At 39.2% G+C, this 19,914-nt stretch overlaps 1 protein-coding gene across 1 annotated transcript in view; it reads left to right on the top strand.

The window, feature by feature from the left end:
* The window catches only part of LOC306820395 (slit homolog 1 protein-like), a 66,170-nt gene that overhangs the window by 8,926 nt on the left and 37,330 nt on the right, over positions 1-19,914 (top strand). The window contains exons 3-5 of the mRNA XM_079338217.1: positions 6,505-6,576; positions 9,567-9,638; positions 9,744-9,815. Coding sequence (XP_079194343.1) covers positions 6,505-6,576; positions 9,567-9,638; positions 9,744-9,815 — 216 coding nt within the window. The remainder of the gene's footprint in view (positions 1-6,504; positions 6,577-9,566; positions 9,639-9,743; positions 9,816-19,914) is intronic.

Genomic DNA, 19,914 nt, shown 5'->3' with positions numbered 1-19,914 from the left:
GTTTGCAGTAAATCAAACCACCTGTGGCATAAAGTAAAACTCAGTGGGCCAAGATACCAGTAGGTGAAAGTGGAAACCAGTTCAGTTAAGTAGCAGTTAATTTCATGATGAGAAACTTCATTGAAGTATTTTAGGTCTTCTTTTTCAGCTGCTGAACTCTAATCTTTTATTTCATTAATTGTCCCCCCTCCCTCCCAGTCTCTCTCTCGCTCTCTCTCTCTCTCTCTCCGACCCATCCACACACAAACAGACTCACTTTGTTTTTCAGTTTCATTATCGATGATTGCCACATCAGCAGGTCTCGTTCTCCAACCATCTCCAATAATCTTCTCACCATTTACTCTGCAACCCCTCAGTGGGAAAGATGCTGTTAGTGAAGTCTCATTACCCTCCAACCCATGTGCCTCTGTGTGTGTAGGTGTTAATATTAGTCACATCCATCATGCTGCTTCTGAGAGAACGATCAGAAGAGGAGAGTTAGCAGGAGAAAAAGACGAGAGGGCAAAGAAATGCTAGAAGTATGTAACGTTTTGAGGGGAAGAAGGGTGGAGGAGAAGACAAAAAGAGGAGAACGGAGGAAGGATGACAATGAAAACATTTCTCATAAAGTCGTAAATAGAAGGGAGGTGACCATGGGGATTTTTTAAATTTACTTAATCAAAAAGGCTCCGAGGACTCAGTATTTTTCTTTCTCTGCTTTCAAATGACTGTTCAGAGCAGCAGAATATTTCCAGCCACTTTTGGTTGACTTAACAAATGTCTGGGAGGGATATTGGTCATGGACAGGTCCTGGCCCAAATGCAACACACCAGAGAAAGTTGGAACAAGACCCCCCCCAAATCAGTAACATCTTGTTCTGATTGCTATGTTCCCATATGACCAAACAAAGAAAGAAACCACCAGGGTTGCACAGATTTTCTTTGTATAGGTATTTAAAAGAGAGTTTCCTTGGTGTTTGTTTGGAGCAGTTACCATGGGGTTTGTAGATGTCTTTCCTTCATTTGGTTTGTTTGACTTGGTAAAAAAAAGAAAAAAGAAAATAAGAAATCATTTTAATGCTGGCTTTCACCAAAGATTGACAGAGGCAATGTGATTAGGATCATGTATCATTGCGGTTTGTTCTGGAATTAAAATAAACCAAACAGCATTGTCAATGTGATGTTTTACAAAGAACTCATTTTAGCGCACAAACTCACTCAGATAGTCTTAGGACACCTCCGACTAATGTTCACAATTTACTCGTCACCTATCAACTATCATCACCTACTGTATTACCCTAAAACTTGGTGTGGTGAGGTACATGTTGGCATTTTGTTTTCTTGAGGCAGCAGGAAGTGCTCAAGGATGAATTCAAATAATATAACATAAGATAAGGTAATATAATATCTGTACTGTTTATAATCAACTAGACTTGGCTTTGAATGGGAGTAAGAAATGCTTCCCATTTGCTCTATCACCTTTGAGTGACTTTAATTAAAAAAACAGTGATAAAATTGAAACTAGTATGTTGTTTCTTTCCTGTTGGTGGCGCAGCTTAAGAAAAGCAGTTTCTGGGGCTGTTCCTTTTCATTTAAATGATGTCAGCTGAGCTTGGTGCTTTGGCTCGGAACACTAGATAGTAATTGATATCTGACAGAGGTGAGCGATATGACCTTGGTCATGTTTTTTGTTTGCCTTTTGCTATAGTGGCTTTACAGAATTAAAAGCATTTGAATGCTCGTTTCCCCTTCAAACAAGCCTGCAAGAACCAAGTCATGTCAGAATGCAATACTAGCACTGATATTGATACCAGATTACCGCCCACCGCTATAGCTTACGATGACCATAAATGGTAAAACAATCTGAGGTCAAACAGAAATTCCATCATTTGAGCTGAATTATAAAGCAGCGTCCAAAATCTATTACACAAAGCAGTAACTTTGTTGAGGGTCTTTTACTGGAACCAGGCAGCCTGGACTTCAACAAATCCAATTCACTATTTCACAGAAATGAATTTTCTTTTCCAACATCTTCCATCTCAGCTCAAATAAATAATCAGATGGGAGCTTCATTTATTGAATGTGACTGCTATGTACTAAACAGTTGATGGAGTAGAAATGTTATTGATTAGACTTCTGAGATGTTATTATTACTTGGTTTCTTGCTCACTATTGCTCATTGTGGTTGTATGAGGCGGTCATTGTTTATAGTTCATGCATGTATCCGTTGATACTCACTGGTCCCTGCAATGAGCACATATGCACCATTGATTTTCAGATGAAATGAATCCACTTGGATGACATTTGTGTCCTTCAATGTATTCTTTTGCACTGCGTGTTTATTTTCCCTTTTTCAAAGCAGCTGTGGATTAATCATGTGTTGGCATTTAGTGTCTTAATGGCATGCATGATTTTTTTTTAACTGCTTTGTATGATGTTAGTATTCAATACATGTGTGGATAGTGTTTGGATTTAATTACCAATTGATTGAATGGATTTGTTCCATAAATATGGAAGTCGTGATGTTTTGATTACAGACTGGAGAAAGGTTTGAAAACCTGTTTTTTACAGGCATTTAGGGGCTGCGAGCCAAGCTGCTGCTAACTTGAGTTCAGATGTGTGACTGAAATCTTTGGTTTTATAACTAATATACAGTAATTTAATCAATCAGTGGTGGCAATACTGGAATAAGTTTGAAAGCAGGTAGCTGTAAATGCCTTATTCTCCTTCCACTGGGCTGGCTTATACAATTTTTGTGGCACTTAATTGTAAAATGGAATCTTCATTTTCAAAAGTCAAATTCTATTCAAATGAATAATCCCTGAGTTGGGTTTTGGACATACATTTACAAGTGCTGTCTTCAAATGAGAAAGGGTATATATTACAACATATTTTAGAAGGTAACATGTTCTTGGGTTTGAATGTGAATTCTGATACTTTGACACGTTTTTATTCTTGCTCAGAAAGTACTGAGGTTTGATGCTGCTACAGGATCAATACTTTGTCTTCTCATTGTACGTCTCTTTTCTACATTCTTCCTTGGACACCACGTATCTCATCATCGTCCGTGCTCGCCCCCTCCCGCTCCGCCTGAACATCAGATCTAACAGTGGAGAGCTGAGCTGAGCTGAGCGGATCAACTGCCTCACTGCCCACTCAGGCTTCAATTGTGTGTGTATGTGTGTGTGAGACGCGTTCTGCTTTAATGAGCTATTGTTTGCCAGAGTCGCCACTCGAGGGGAGTCTGTCGCTCTGCTGACCCCTGACCCCGCCATGCGGCACAAAACTCAATTAAGCACGCCTCATCAGGGCTGTTTGTGTGTTCCCTGGTGTCTCTGTCCTCCTCCTCACACAACAAAGATAAATCGATTGAGTGGTTAGCAATTAGCAGCTTATGTATTCAGACTTAGTGTGTTTTTTAAGCATCTAAACCTGCTTTTATGCTGTGTTACAATTTGGCCGTCACTGGAATTATAGTATTTTCTCTCGTAATGCTTGTTTAGCCCGCGCAGTCTAACTGTCAGGGTAATTTCACACACATCCAGGGGGTGATTCTGGACCCCCCGCCACGACCCGTCTCCATCCGTCCTCCATCCCTCCCTCTGCCCAAGCCAATCCCTTGCTTCTGCTCTCCCCCATCCCTAAGAACTACCGCCCTCTCCATCTTCAAACTGTAAGGCCTTCAAAAGTTTTGTTTACTTCCAGCAATAGTCTAACTGGTGAGCATTTTCTCAAAAGACAGTCTTAATTCAAGTAAAAGAATCTGCCTTTACACACAGAATGACACATTTCTGTGATGACTGCCAGTCATCAATCATGGCTGAGCAGGCTCAAAATTGGTCCATTTCAGTCCCCAGCTGGTCAATCAGTGCACCTCTGTTAAACAAAAAAATGTTTTAAAGATAGTTTTGTTGCCTTTTTTGCCTTTATTAGTGAGGACAGCTGAAGGGAGAGATTAAGGGGATGACATCAAAGGGCCGTGTTCAGATTTGAACCCATGGCCGCTGCGCTGAAGGCTATAGCCCAGATAGAAAAAAGGGGGCTAGTTAAATGCACATCATGGAGTTGAAGGGCAGAGCAAAAACAACAGACTGAGGAAGAAGATAGAAAAAATAAAACATTCATTCCAACAAACTCACATCTCAACCAGACATGGACCAGCGATGGATGGATGGATGGATGGATGGATGGATGGATGGATGGATGGATGGATGGATGGATGGATGGATGGATGGATGGATGGATGGATGGATGGATGGATGGATGGATGGATGGATGGATGGATGGATGGATGGATGGATGGATGGATGGATGGATGGATGGATGGATGGATGGATGGATGGATAGATAGATAGATAGATAGATAGATAGATAGATAGATAGATAGATAGATAGATAGATAGATAGATAGATAGATAGATAGATAGATAGATAGATAGATAGATAGATAGATAGATAGATAGATAGATAGATAGATAGATAGATAGATAGATTCGTTATTCTTTGCAGTGGCGTTTTCTTTGCATTTCCATGGATTAAGTGAAGATTCAGTTCACACACCCAAACCACAACATTGACTTTCTGCTCCACCCTTTACAGTAGTCCAGGAACATGACACTTGACACACACGCACGCACACACACACACACACACACACACACACACACACACACACACACACACAGGTACGCACACCGGGTTGAGTTTCAGTCTCCTTGCACAAAGCCTCATGGGAAGAGTGACATCACCCCCTCTCTTACTTCGCAGATGTCCATCAAGGTAGACAATGAGGTCATAGGGTTAAACCTGACTATGCCTGATAGTTGCCTGCTCTGGTAAAAATATCACATAACACACACTGACAAAAGTTGAAGTCTGTGTACAGCATACCTGCACAAACTGTTGGAAATTACATAAGATTTGAAAAAAGAGTGAATGAGGCTCCCGTCAAACAACAACTGTTTCATCTCAGCAGGAATGTCACACCGACCCCGGACCAAATGTCCAAACAATTTCGATAGCTTTTCTTGTAACTTCAAACTGACGATAGTTAATTCAAAGAAAGAAAAATACAGATTGTCCCCAAAGTGAACTCCCGCTGAAAAGACTGTCACAGTGGGAAATCAGGAACTTTAGAACTTTCAAGAGAACAAGAAGAATGTGCTGTTTTACAGGCGAAATTCATAGAAGTCCTTATCTGAGCAAGACCCAACTTTTTGTACAGAAATAGGACTTAATAACTTCACCTTAAAGAGAGTGCTGGTTGTGAAATTGGTTAGTGGATGGTTAAAATATAACAGATGTCAGTGTAGCTTCATCGACTGCACGTCAAACTCTAATCAAGGCAGTTATTACTTTTGGGCTGCAGATTATGGAGCTAAAGTGCCAGCTTCATCTTGAAAATGGGATTTTTTTGTTAGAGTTTTTCATTATGAATCAACATTGTGGAATAATTATCATGTTTTAGAAGTACTCCGTACAGTAAATGGGATTTTTTCATCGAAGAAGAAAAAACCAATAAAAGACAGAGTGCACACAGAAACAAATTAACTGAAGAAGTGTTACTGAGAAGTTCTGTGTTTTATATGTAAAGATTCTTCCCTATGTGAGGTTAAAGAACTAATTTAATAGTTTCCTTAACTGCAATATAATGTATGCACGAGGCTTGCAAGTTGGTTAGCAGCATCCTTTTTTGTTACCTGTGTGTTTCTTTTGAACTTTTTGGGCTGATAGCTTTTCATATTGAATTTTTGTCTGTATTCTTTCAAAGTTCTGTGTTATAATGTAATTAACCTGAGACTATTTATGTGTTTTTTATTTTAAAAAATGTACGCATTTTATTTTTATATACTTTATTGATACATGTTTCTCACACACACAGGCCACCTTTATCCCCCTTTTCCACCTTTTCAAACAGTCCCCCTGTGGTCTAAATGAAACGTCTGTGCTGTGCTTTGGTCAAAATAAAACATGAATCAAGCACTAGAGGAGGTTTGTGACCCTGTAGAAACCAGCTCTCTCAGAACGCTCTGTTTTGGTGTGTGTCTCTTTAAATGCAATGAGCCCCCCTCAGTTTTCCTAGTTGACATCGCTCTGTTGTGAGAATAAAAATGGCAGACCTGTGTAAATGTTTTGCTCTAGGTTGGGCTTACAGTCAATGGGTGGAGAAACCAGGGGAGGGTAGGGGATTTCTTACCAGAATCCAACTTGTGATGTCACAAGTTAAGAAAATTTGAAACAGAGTATTTTTCTCTGTGTTGTTTGACTTATGCACACCACAAACAAAGAACTGGATGGATTTATTTCACATTTTGTGGGTTGGTAGACATTAAGGTTAACCAAATAATTGTTCAACACTGTCAAAGTGGATTTTTTAGAATATATTTTAGAATGATGTTTAAATGTTGTTCTAGTTCATTTTGTCTTGCATATTCCTCAGGTATTTTTGAATGTTTGAATGCATTAATTTTCACCACTGTCCACTGCCTGTTTTTTTGATCTGCTGTTGTCTTCTTCTGTTTTACAGTGATCTGAATGGAAACAATCTGACTGTGATCAGCAAGACAGACTTCTCTGGTCTCAAACACCTCAGGGTTCTGTAAGTCTTAGCCACATTTATTTTTCCAGCTCATTCTGGTCTGAAGGTAGTTGGTGAAATAGTTGAACTTAAAAATAAGTATTTTTCATGGTACTAATTATGGTTTTAGAAATGCTTATGGTGTAAAACATAGTGCCTGAATGTCCACTGGGATAGAGGTCAGTGGTGACAGACTGCTCGAACAAACACAGGACTTGCAGGAAGGAAACGTGAAGCCATCTAATACATTAAAATATTGACTGTACATAAAGACAGATGACACATCTTAAATTGTCTGTTGATCAGTGAAGCCCAAATACCTCTGTGCTGGTGCTGACATTTGCGCCTTCGTAGTTAGAGTGTGTGCAGTAGAGACCAGCTGATAGAGCTGCAGTATTGACATCATACCGCTGGAGTTAGTGCAAACACAAATGCAATGATGCCTCAGGTTGGTACGAAAGCAAAACACACATTTGTGTTTGTTTTGTTTCCTCTCACTCGTCCTTCTCTTCTCTGATAATGACAGCTGTGAATCAAAGCATTATATCCCTCATTATAGCATCACATTTCTAAATCAACATTCAAGCGTACATGAGGATAAAAATGTATCATAATGACAGAAACCATGTTTGAGAAAATTGTCTCTGACATGTATTCAGACTTATGGTTTGAAGCATGTCCCATCTGTTTACATAGAGGAGGCAGGCTTTATAATCTATACTACAGATGGTCAATTCAATTAAAAAAAACGTTATTTATCCCCGGGGTGCAAGTCAGTCAGTAGGGGAGCTCTAACTATCTGGCTATCTGTAACATTTATTTATGTCTTTGGTATAGGTATTTTTACTTTGGGTAGGTTTAGGCACCAAATCCACTTCATCAGGACCAAAACATGCTGTGTACGCTCCCATGCCTGACTTTAAACCGGAGAAAATAAAACAAAAAGGTATTAATCTGGTGTCGGTCGTGTACCAAATGTATAGAGCTGTTAATTTGTCCATGTTTTCACAATTTGAAATACAACCAGTTTCATTCTTGCAAACCTTTTTGTCGATTGTTGGGCGTGTAATATAATATGTCAACTGGAAGGTCCAATAGTAACTAGGTGGGCATATCGCTAGCTAACAACCTGCCCATAAATCTATTCTCCCTCTGTGCTTGTATCCTGGGACAAGTATAGTAGTCCAATAAAATACTGTATCTTGCTATTAATGTAGCTCAACTTAAAAGTAAAAAATTAAACATTGTTGATGAAAAAGCGCTACTTTTCCCACGACAGCCAGTAGACAGGTTGTTTTAGTTACCGGTATATATGCCTTCCGTTTGTACAGTTTTGCAGATTTTATTTTAGAAACCTTTTCTTTTAGGACAGCTGTAATTTGACCCAATATATTTGTGAGTTATTATTTTTATTTTCTGTTTTCTTGAGTTCAAACAGATGCATTTATGCTTGTAAAGAGTCTTGAACTCATCCTACAGCTGCAAGGCTCTTTGTTTTCTGAACAACAGCTTGTGATGTATGCAGAGATTCTTTCCCACGTCTTTGTTAGTTTCAGTCTTGTAGGAATGTGGGGATCTTTCCTGTGGTTCCATCAAAAAAAACTCAAGGAAACAGAAGGATGCTTTAGCTTAGCAGCGACACTTGAGCCACCCAGAGGTGCTTGTTGGGTGTCTGTGTCACTCACATTTACGACAGGAAGGAGGTTTATCTGTGACCTTTTAACCCCGAAACATAGTGCCCTGTGGGAGAGGCTGATCTGATGGAGGTTTCCTGTGTTAACCTGAGGTCTAAGACTTTGTGAGTGTCTCTGATGGACATGAGGTGTGAATGGGATGACATGCCAGAAGACTAATGACATCTCCAGAGGCACACTCAAAACAGATTAGCAGCCTGCTGGGAGCCCGTGGTTCGTTTCTGTCAGGAGGGGATTGAGTGTTACACCAAAGGCTTATGATGGGGAAGTCTGCAGAGTGTATTAATCAAACGTACTGACTGAAGCAGTAACTGTGTGGGATATAATGCGTGCTGAGGCTTTGTTTTTCCAGTATGATTAATGACGCGATGAAAGATGTTACATGCAGTCTTTTGTTTTGGTTTGTGCAGAGACTCACTTCAATAAAACCATCAGTCGGAGTCTCTGCAATTTACTTCTAACGTCTCCATTAAATAATTCAATGTTCTGTTGTTTTTTTTATCTAATACACCTGATGACAAACTGATGCCACCTGCTTGCCAAAACGAGATTCATACACTTAAGCGACCGCTGTTCGTAGCTAGCATGTCAGCATGTTTTTCCAGAGATTAACAGTGCAGGCATAAATAATGGGGGGGGGGGGGGGGTTTGTGTTTGTTTTTTTAAATCAGTGATGATTTTGTTGAATCAAACAGGCTTTTTATTCGAGGCAAATAAAGCTATGAGGACAATTTGTTGCAACTGCCTTTTTCCTGCATTACAGTTTGCATTGGTGGAACACCATAAACAAACAAGTCTCTGAATAAATAGTGATTTATCTTCAATTGCAGTTATGCCTGATGTGTGTTTTAAAGTTAAACAAAAGTCAGGGCTGTGCCTCAGAATTATTCAGTTGAATTAGATTTACTCTTAATTGCAGATATTTGACTTAAAGTACTGAATGTTATGATTGCACGCTGTATATAAATCTCTGTCATATCAGCCCGAGTTAGGTTACTTAATCATTTCCAACTAATAGCTTATTTTTTGTAAAGCACGTACAGTTTAACTATATTTCTTTATAGCAGATGTCTGGATCTTAAATGATCATGAAAAAAGAAGTAGATTTTTAATTAAGTGTTATTACTGTTTGAACCACCTGGGTAGATTAAGTTTTGAAAAACGATGAAGATAATTCTTCTTCTACTACTAAACAGATAAATCCTAACCTGAACAAGCTGAGCACCTCAGCTCTTTGTATAAAAACGATGTATGATGAATACTGATGAATAATGAGTCCACTCTAACTTCTTCTTCTTCTGTTTTGATCTTTTGCAGTCATCTGATGGAAAACCAGATCAGTATCATTGAGAGAGGAACGTTTGATGAGCTGAAGGAGCTGGAGAGACTGTAAGAGACAATCACACATATGGACACTTTGCTTAAGACAATGAAGTTTACATTTCCACTTTCATGACATACAGGACATTTTTGTTTTTAATTTCATCCATCCAGGCGCCTCAACAAAAACCGCCTCAGCCAAATTCCAGAGCTGCTGTTTCAGAAGAATGAAGCCCTGTCTCGACTGTGAGTACCTTCTACTAAAGCACTGAAACCTTCTTTCCTCTACTTTAAAATTGACATTTGAGTCATGTCCTTACAGTCTATGTGTCCACCTTACCCTACTCCCTCTGTTGTACATTTAGTTTTTTTTAATGTGTAAAAACACCTATGCTTGGTGAGCTGTGGTCATACTGTTCCTAAGTCAGCATCACGAGCTGTTGATAGCTGACGCATAAAATCATACGACAGGTGTTGAGAAGAATTTCTGCTCATTTCCCTTCAGCTCAATCCATATTTCAGTGGACAATCGCTGGTCTGCTGAAGTTTATGTACATATAGTTCACGTACAGCCCCTTGTGACTAGTTTCTCTTCAAACACAGTGTTACCTTTTTTGTCTCCACAATTTAAACTCTTTCTGTGCAAACTGCAAAAGTTAAAAGATTAAATGTGGAGTTCCAAAATATACTAAGCGTACCTGAGCTGCGATTTTTCTTACAGTGAATATGTGACACATTTAAAGACAGAGATGTCTTTGTGCAGCTTAAAACGTTAATGTTGAATAATGTCTGATTTTAAAAATACGAGCTGGATTCCATTTAACAAATTAGCACTCAACCTTTTACCTTCCTTTCATACCCCAACACTGCATAATAATACATTTTGGCTATATTTTAGCTAATACTAATCCATAGATATTTTTAATCACCGATATTTGCTTCATTTGAAGCAGTAAACCGTAAATAAACAGAAGTGTAACAGAGACATTTGCTGCAGCTTCTGGCTGTGTGCTTGCTTTTCTTTGGATCAAAAATTGACCCATTTTTCTCACCTAGAAAACACCGCAAATAGTCTCCCCTCGGACAGCAGACACAACACAAATCACTCACACACTCCCACAGGAGCAGTGAGCCCGTCCTAGCTTTAATTTGATTGCGCACACAGAAGCACACATAAAGAGCTTCTTTTTTATGTTTAATAATGGAAACTTGGACACAGTTGGTAACTATGTGGCTAATTGTGTCACACACACCCACACACATACACACACGCAGCTCTGATGTCTTTGTGTGTTTGTAGTGTAGGATAGGAAAGGTGTCTACTACTGCCTGGAGACGCCTAGATACACACACACACAAACACTGCAGGATCGAGAGGAAGCAAAGCAATCACAGCAGAGCTCTCTAATTAACTTTTTTTCAATGACTGATTTATGGCATTAATGACAGAGGTGAGCTTTTTTTTTCACTGTGTGAGTGTGTGTATCATATTTGACACAGATACTCTCACTTTCCTCGAAGCACAGAAGGCAAGAGAGTGAAGAAGAAAACAGCCATAGAAAATATAGCTTATTACAGAAGGAAGATGTGTGTTTGTGTTTGTGTGTGACGGAGGGATAGACACAATCACGAGCAATAAATAGGAAAAGAAAATGCGTGTGTGTGTGTGTGTGTGTGTGTGTGTGTGTGTGTGTGTGTGCGTGTGTCAGTTGGACTGCAGCTATGTGTCCGTCCTGATTATTTGCTTTTTGCCTTTCTGGCAATTTCCCACCGTCTCCCATCAGGGAATGCCAAGATGGACTTGGCGTGTTCAATCAATCAGGACAAACACACACCTACACACACACATTCATAAAAAATGGCACACACACACACACACACACACACACACACACACAGTGCAAAGCCATTAGCACCTCATTTCTTTTCTTCCCACTGTGTTGATGGACTCTTTAAAGCTGATATCCTTGGAAACACACACAAACGCACACATGCACACACACAAACACACACCCTCATTTGCTTCTTGATCTGTGTGAATGTTTCCTCTCTGGCTTAATTGCCTTCCTTAAATTAGTCACCTCTTGGATCCATTACTTTCTCCACATTTTCACTCCTCCCTTGAATTGGTTCTTTTGTTCCTCTTCGGTATTCAGTGTTTTGTGTTCTGGTTTTGCAATATTACTCATTAAAAGATCTCGGACAAGTGATAAACAGCATTCCAAATCAAGATAAGATAAAGATGAACTAAATGAGTGTGATTTTGGAGGCTGATATTGTGCTGTCTTCACATGTTTGCGAAGGTCCATGCAGATGCTTGTGCAGAACAAAAGCTTTTTGAGCAATGGCTCATAACTTTTCTTACAGCTAAGCTGTTACCTCTTGATTCTATATTACAGGAGTAAACAGCTGAAGTCTGCTGATTAGTTTAAAGAATGATTAATCAGTCAGAGTTGAGCAGTCTTTGGAAGAAATTTGAATTAAAAAACTGCAGGAAATAAATGATATCGGTATTCCCCTTTAGAAATATGGAAAATTGAAACACAAACCTCAATCCAAATAAACCCAAGTCTGAGTGGACTGTTGATGAAATGCAGTCTGACTGGATTTGAGTCCAGAGAGGCATTCATGTTACTTCTGTTTATTTATAGACTGTGGGGGGCTAATGCACGTGTTACCTGATCCACCTCTGAATTAGTTGGCAAAACCTCTGATTAAAACAAATTGATCTGAACCGGCACATTCAACACTTTGATCACACCACGCCAGTCTATTTATTTAGAACTACTGTATTATAAAACTTTGTCTTTTGTAGTCTTTAATTATTCACCATTTATTGTTATAACAGCACAAAATAATGTTTTTTTGTACATCTTCTGTGTTATATTTATTCTCCTTTTACATAGCCAGATTAAGTAACAATGTTATGGTTGGTGGATTAATCAATCAGTCTCTTTTAATTTATATAGCACCTCGTCCCAACAACATTTGTATCTTCTTGATATCTTCTCTTTGTGGTATATTTTCTTAGACATTTACAAGTTCTCTCCACTGGCTTCACATACTTTAGAATCCAATTCGAGATTCTTGTTTTCACTTTAAAAGCCATGAATGGACAGGCACTGGTCCACCTCCAAAAAGTTCTACGACCTTACAGTCACAGAAGAAACTCTGAGATCCTCTGATCGGGGTTTGTTGCTTCTTCTGCACTACAGGCTTCAAACCAAAGGAGACTATGAAAATGTTTGCCCTTTTTTTTCCTGTTTTTCTTTAATTGACTTTGTAAAGCACTTTGTGACATCTGCTCATGAAAGGCCTTGTATGTAAAGAAATAAAGAAATTATGGACCATGTGCTAGAAAGAAAACAAAGAGGCCCTTTTAAGGAAAGGTTTAAAACAGAAAAAAAAGTTTTGCTAGAAATTAACAGGACCTTTGAAACAGTGCCTAGAAAGACTACCGCGTCCTACTAAATGCCAAAGGGTACCCATCAGGCTTTTATGGGATTACTACTAGAAGCTGTGCATAACATTTTCATATCATAGTTTGAATGTTTGTGTAAGGTTAAAGGCAGCAGAGTTCATTTCTTGGTAAGATTTTGGTTGAAATTGTCTTTGGGTCCTGACAAACATTAGTAAATAATTCATGTGCTCTGAAAAATGGTGACACTTTATTTGGATTTCTGATTTCATGTTAAATACGATCTTATTCCTAACTAGTTTTTTTTTTTTAACATTGTCACAAAAAGGGTTTCAATGATGGCAAAGCTTCTACAACCAGGGTCAGGTTAATCACAGTCGTCCCAGCTTTCTCCTCAGTCTTTGCTTTGTCTTCCTCTCATTAGCCCTCTTTTTGCCTCTCTTTATGATGTCCTCATCCTGCTGCCTCATCCACTTCTTCTCTTGATTTCTTCACTCTCATCTCTCACTCTCCAGTCTTTTGTTGGATATGAGTGGTTGTGAGAAGGCTTCGCTCCACACCCAGTAACAGCCCTTTGTGTGTCCTGGTGATACCCAGAGGCAGCCTGAATGTGTGTGTGTGTGTGTGTGTGTGTGTGTGTGTGTGTGTGTGTGTGTGTGTGTGTGTGTGTGTGTGTGTGTGTGTGTGTGTGTGTGTGTGTGTGTGTGTGTGTGTGTGTGTGTGTGTGTGTGTGTGTGTGTGTGTGTGTGTGTGCGCACAAGGGATGCCCCCTCCCAGCACCTCCCTTTAGCCCAGGGGAACCCAAGAATTATGGGAGTGTAGCTTGATGTGTCTCTCACCCACTCATTTGATTCTCACCTTGACCTGGAGGTGAACTGTGTGGTTAGGCAGTGGAAACAGAGCTTCAGCAGGTGCGCCTTTGACTGAGGAGTGATGGGATTTACACATTTACACTTTAGCAGAGTAGAACTAATTCATGTGAACTCTGGGCCTCAGACCGAGTTAACCAGAGCTTTTCTTGTTAAAGGTGCTTTTTTGCCACTCAGTGTATTTTCTGCCACGAGTAGTGCTATGGAGCTGTTGCTATGAGCAATGTGAATGCACAAAAGGAACGTAATACCCCCAAAGTAGAAGACCAATATCATGCAAGAATTGATGTAAAGTTAAGGTTTTAAAATATTGAAATATGCCACATTTTTTACGTTGTAAGTCAATACATTCAACATGTTCGTCAGGTCAAAAGTCTGTGAGAATACAGTTGCAATGTCAAAAAAAAAAAGTGATGAGACGTGATAAATGCACAAAATGATTGTAGAAAAAATTGTACACATAATTTAATCTCTTTTTATGTTTTGCTTTTTTTTGCAGAGTAACTTTCACTCACTCAGAGAGTTTCTCTCATTAGGCAGAAAGACAGAGCCGTCCTCATTAGTGCACTTGATTGGCATTTGAGCACGGCTAATTAACGGTGTGAGGCTTAACAGAGGTGCTGATGTCAGCTGTTATAGGCTAACCAGATTGTGACCCTGCTGTTTAGCCAACTAATTTACTGAGAGGTAGGAAGAGCACACTGGGCCAATGCGTCTGTGTGTGTGTGATAATTGCTTGTATTTGCATTTGTACACTATAATTGTCTTTTTCTGTGTCTGGTCTGCTTTTATGTGTAAATGTGGTCATTCACTGATCATTCACTGATTGTATAAAACAGCACGGGTAGGACAGGATTTTGGACGAGACAATTGATCACGGGTATGTGTGTGCAATATGAAAGACGTTAAGCCAAAAAACTGTTGGTGTTTTTGCATTTATTAAATTCCCAATTGTTTAATTAGATTTTCAATGTCCAGGCAGTGGTTTAGTTTAGATGGTTGACCACTAGGACTTCAATGCTAAAGTGATCTTAATCTTTTATTCAAATAGTCATAGTTTAGTCCACCCATCATATCATGAGAATTTTTGAGTTTTAGTTGAGTCCTTCTAGAAGTTTATGTTGACTTTGTAGATGTTGAGCAGGTGTACAGCAGATTAATCAGAGCCTGTTTGTCTTTTGCGAAAGGGTCCTTTGAGTTCATTAAATCTCCTTCAATGAGTAACCAGTAATGCCTCAGTGAACTGCTGAACGACTGAGAAGGTCCTTTGTTCCAGCAGCAGTCAATTATTTTAATGAACATTTTCAGATGTGGCAGATTCATGGCTCTACATTGTGTCTTAAATGGTTTCAATGTTGTTTATTATTCATTTACTTGGTGTTTACTGTGATTGTATTGTTGATATTGTTTGGCATGTGTATGAACTGACCAAGTGGCCAACAAGTTAATTCACTGGAGATTAATAAAGGGTTTTTTTAATCAAATCTGAAATCTGCTGGTTGCAGCTGCGATTTTAAGTAAAGCTCAGTGCCAGCAGCAAACACAGACCTGAAGATGCTGAAAAGATGAGTCGCACTTTAGAGTTCGAGAACACTACTAACCATTGGAAATCTGTTAAAAAATGTAAAATTATAAAGAAACACATTATATGAATTAAAAAAAAAAAAAAACCCTCTTAATTTGCTATCCACTAATGCCAGGTCAAAGGCCAGGCCAAGTCAAATGAAACTTTCTTTTCTACTACTATTCAGGAAATGCAAAAATTGTGAAGAGATGTGAAGTTTAACTTAGCATTTGAAAACATTGGAGTTAAAAACATGGTGCATTTGGACAAGTCAACACAAAAACTGTTGAGTCCTTTCCGAGGAACAGTATGTTTAGAAGTACTTCTATGCTCAAACTTGACATTAAACACACTCAACAGGGCTTCAGATGGAAATTGTCCAGCAGATAGGTCAGCGTGTGTTCGGTCCATTTGCAGATGGATACATTCCAATATTTATACTATCAACAGGGCTCAAATGAATCATCACAGAACACACAGGAGCTCCGTCTTTTCCCAGAATTTGTGTTACTGGTCATAGCCAGGATCCTGGGATGCTTCCTGCTGTTTGTGGTAACAGCTTCAGTCTGCAAAACAGGACCTGTGATGAGGACGGACCTCTGCTGGTATTCCGTATAGAACAAAGTTTGTGTGTGTCTACATACCGAGCATGTTAGTGGAAGGTTCTGTCAGGAGCAGGGATTGTTCCTGTCATGTCTATCCAAAGTAAAGAGGACTCAGTGAGAGCATGATAGGTAAAAGAAAACATACATGACTGTTCAAAAAGCAAATCACTCATGTTAGAGTATAGACATGTATTGGAGAGTGGGTTGCCCCTTCAATTTTGAAGGTGGCAGTGTTCCACCCTAAATTACTCCTGGCCTGAAGGCAGAGTCACTGTGCATGAATGTTTGTGAATAATAAGCATATCAGTGGACTTGAATGGAACATAATTAGTGTATGAATGTATGGGCAAAAAGGTGAATGTGACTTTAAACATGAAAAACTAGGGAGTGTAGTGTAGTCCATTTATCTTCCCCATCTTGCGTGGGATTGTCCAAATAAGCGCTCAGCTCCTCTGTGATTGGATGAAAAGAAGAGAAATAAAAACTTCTCTAACTTCCAACTAAATGATTAGGTTGAACAAAAGAGAAAGCAACAGGAAGTTGATAGATTTTGTGGTAGCAGTTTGGAGCATCCCAAAGGATCTTGAACACCGAGATCTTGTTTTTCGTCCCATCCATACCCATAAATTTAACTCAAATATATTTACCATTTGTTGTTGTTATTCTCAACTGCAACATGAGAGTTTGTGAAGTTCTTTTGAATTTGAGTTGTATGTGTGTTTGTTGTTGCCTTTGGTGTAACCGTTGTGTTGAGTTACAGGAGCAGCCATGTTTCCTTTGCGAGTTGTGCGTGTGGCTTTTTAGCACATGTGCAGTTTATTTGCGTTTGTGTCGAGTGTGTGAGAATGTTTAATGTGTTTTTCATGCAGTGTTCTTTGTGTGAACTCCCAGCCTGAAGCTCTGTGGTCAACTCAAACAAAAGGGAAACTAGAGAAAATGAACGACTTCTGAAGTAAAACAAGATGATTTACTCTCATCCCAGTCTTCTCTTTTCCTCTTTTTTTATGTCAAACTTTGTGCTTTTTCTTTAATTATTTTTAAATTGACTTTAATGATAGTTCAAAGAGAAAGGTCGAAAAGCACAACAGACATGTTTCAAATTGTTTTGAGATTAGTCTATTGAATTCCTATCTAGTTCAACATATTTTGTGTTACTCATTTGTGTCATTATTTCCAGGCAAGTGTGTGCAAGCATGTGTGTGTGTGTGTGTGTGTGTGTGTGTGTGTGTGTGTGTGTGTGTGCATGTGTGCACTTGCATTAATTTTGATTTTGTGTAGCTTTATGTGCCTGTTTGTGTTTTCAGTCTTTTCAGGGTTATCCTCGCTTCCAGTGGTTTCCCTGGTTGACCGCTGTTGTCTGCTTTCTGCTGCTGCTGCACCGCTCCAATTATTGACTCTGTTTTGTTCTTTACATCTGGTTTTAACTTTAGTTTCTCTTTTCAATCTCTTGGGTCTCTGACTTTTATTTCAAAACGTCTCTCCTTTCTCCTTCGTCCTTCCCCTCATCTTTCCTCCTCTTGAAGGTGATAACTTATTTAAGCTGTTTTTCTTGCTGTGTTTTTGTGTTTGTCAGATTGAGGAGGGGGCCAGACTATTACAATGAAATATTAACCATGTTATTGCTCAGAATCTGTCTGCTGACCTGGCTTGATGGGGGTCAATCATGAAACTTTGTGCTCTCATTTTTAGGTGTATTTCGGTGATTCATGTCAAAAGTGCAGAGGAAATGGTCACTTATGAGACACATATTATCGTATTTTCCTTAGTATTGCTGATTAATTGTACACAACCTTTAAAAATGTGACAATAGCATCACAGAGGCTTTAGCGTCTTTATGTTTTAGTTGTTAGTTAATACAGCTTGGTTGTGAGCTGGTCAGAAAGATCTGATGGTTGATGACATCAGTGTTCCTTCACCTGAGCTGAGTGATGCTCAAAACTTCCTTGAACAAAAAAACATTTAAACAATGAGACTCGATTAGGATCGGGCGTGTTAAAAGGGGAGGACTATCAAGCTAATGTTGCTGAACCACCTTAGCTGATCATGTGTTTTTAAGGACGCTGTATTCACATGCTATTTTTTTGTTATCTTAATTTTATGTAAGATTTATTTTTTGGGCTTTAGGGTTAGGGGTTAGAAATCGTGGAGAGAAAGAGAATGGGGAATGACATGCAGGAAAGAAGCCACAGGTCAGTTATGAAATGCCAATTTATCTTGATGAAATCAAATCAGCAAGCAGGAAGTTTCATTACTTTTTTCAGTTCCTTTTAAGACTTTAGGAGATTTGAAGTTGAATTTGCCTAATCAGGATTTTTTTTTTTTTTTAATATTTTCTGATACTGTATAAATGCACGGTTAGAGCAGTTACTTTGTTAAAATAGCGCAGATCTATGTGTTACTCTTGTTTGTATACCTTTAAATAAATACAATTATTTTGTTTAAGAAGTTATTTAGTTATGTGTATTGTTGGTTAAGCTTAGGGTGAATCAGGATTTTATCATATTGGATCAAATCCATTCAACCATCAAAGTGTTCGAAAGGCTCTTAGAGGTGTAAAAGGACTCTAACCAAGATGACAACTTGTGTTCTGATGGGTTTTTCCTCTCTGTCGCTGTCAGACTTCTTTCTTTCTCATGAAATGGTAAGCACAGGCAAGGTCACCTACTGGATCATTGGTTACAACTAGAAGTCACATTCCTTGACCGAATGTAACCCGTGTTTGACCTCTGACTGGGAGTGATGGATACACAGAGAGGTGATCAGTAGATGAGGGGCAGGGAGCAAGTGGGAAAGTTTACCTTTCTCACCCTCCATTGTGAGCAGGGAGCGAGGGATAGAGAGAAGAGGAGGATATTGCATCGACAGGAGAGACGGTGGAACAATGAGAGGATGAAGAGGAGGGAGCAAGGGCACAACTGACATCCGAACGGATCAGTAAATGAAACGGGGAGATAGCAGGAGAGAGAGAGAAAGACACACACTCATCGCACACACACGTCCAGCTGTGACCAGTCTGTGTTTCCCTCCAGTAAACATCATATCCAGCCTGCTGGTGTCCCAGCAACAGATATCTTGACAACCTGATGGGAAAGCATCTTTAATATGTGTGTGTGTGTGTGTGTGTGTGTGTGTGTGTACACGTGTAGGAGTGTGTGTGTCTCTGTGTGTAAGTGTGTGTGCAAAGTATACCGGACTACATTTGTGGTATTCTGATACAACAGTTTTAATTCTACATAAAAATGAAAAAAAAAAAAAAAACTTTCATGGAAATGCATAGTTTTACATTTGTCTAATGTGTTCGTCCCGAGTAGGGAAAATAGCTTACTTTCTTTCAGAGTGTCAGATTACATAATTGCAGGTTTTTTGTTTTTTTTTGATCTACCAAGAGGTTGATATGAAACAATCTCTTTTTGTCGTTCTGTCTATGATTAAATTAAGACTAAAAACTTGTAGAAAAAGATTTACACTGGCTCTTCAAAACAAACAACGAGCAGATTCTGATTTTAGTTCAGGGCCACAACACCAACTCAGTACCAAACAAGAAATGCCAGCTGCCATCAGCTGAGTGTGGCAGCCCTGTGATTGACTGGAGAACAGTCCGTACTCTGCCTCTCGCTCAATCGTAGCTGGGATCGGCTCCAGTCCCCTGCTACCCCTAACGGGAAATGCGATATAGATAACGGATGGGTGGATGGATGCCCCGATGTTCACGCGGCACAAAAATTTCCAGCATACAAATGTTCTTTTTGGCACTTAAAGCTTGCTTAAGATGTTTCATACATCACACTTGAAATCACACCTTTTTTTTAAACTTTTTTTTATTGTTTAGTTTTTGTTCTGTTAAATCACTGATTCTAAAAACTTTCTCTCCCATGTTCCCTGAAAAGTG

This window comes from Symphodus melops (genome assembly GCF_947650265.1).
Source record: "Symphodus melops genome assembly, chromosome: 2".
NCBI lineage: Eukaryota > Metazoa > Chordata > Actinopteri > Labriformes > Labridae > Symphodus > Symphodus melops.
The sequence above is the reverse complement of the archived record's forward strand: the minus strand, read 5'-3'. Positions and strand labels throughout refer to the sequence as shown.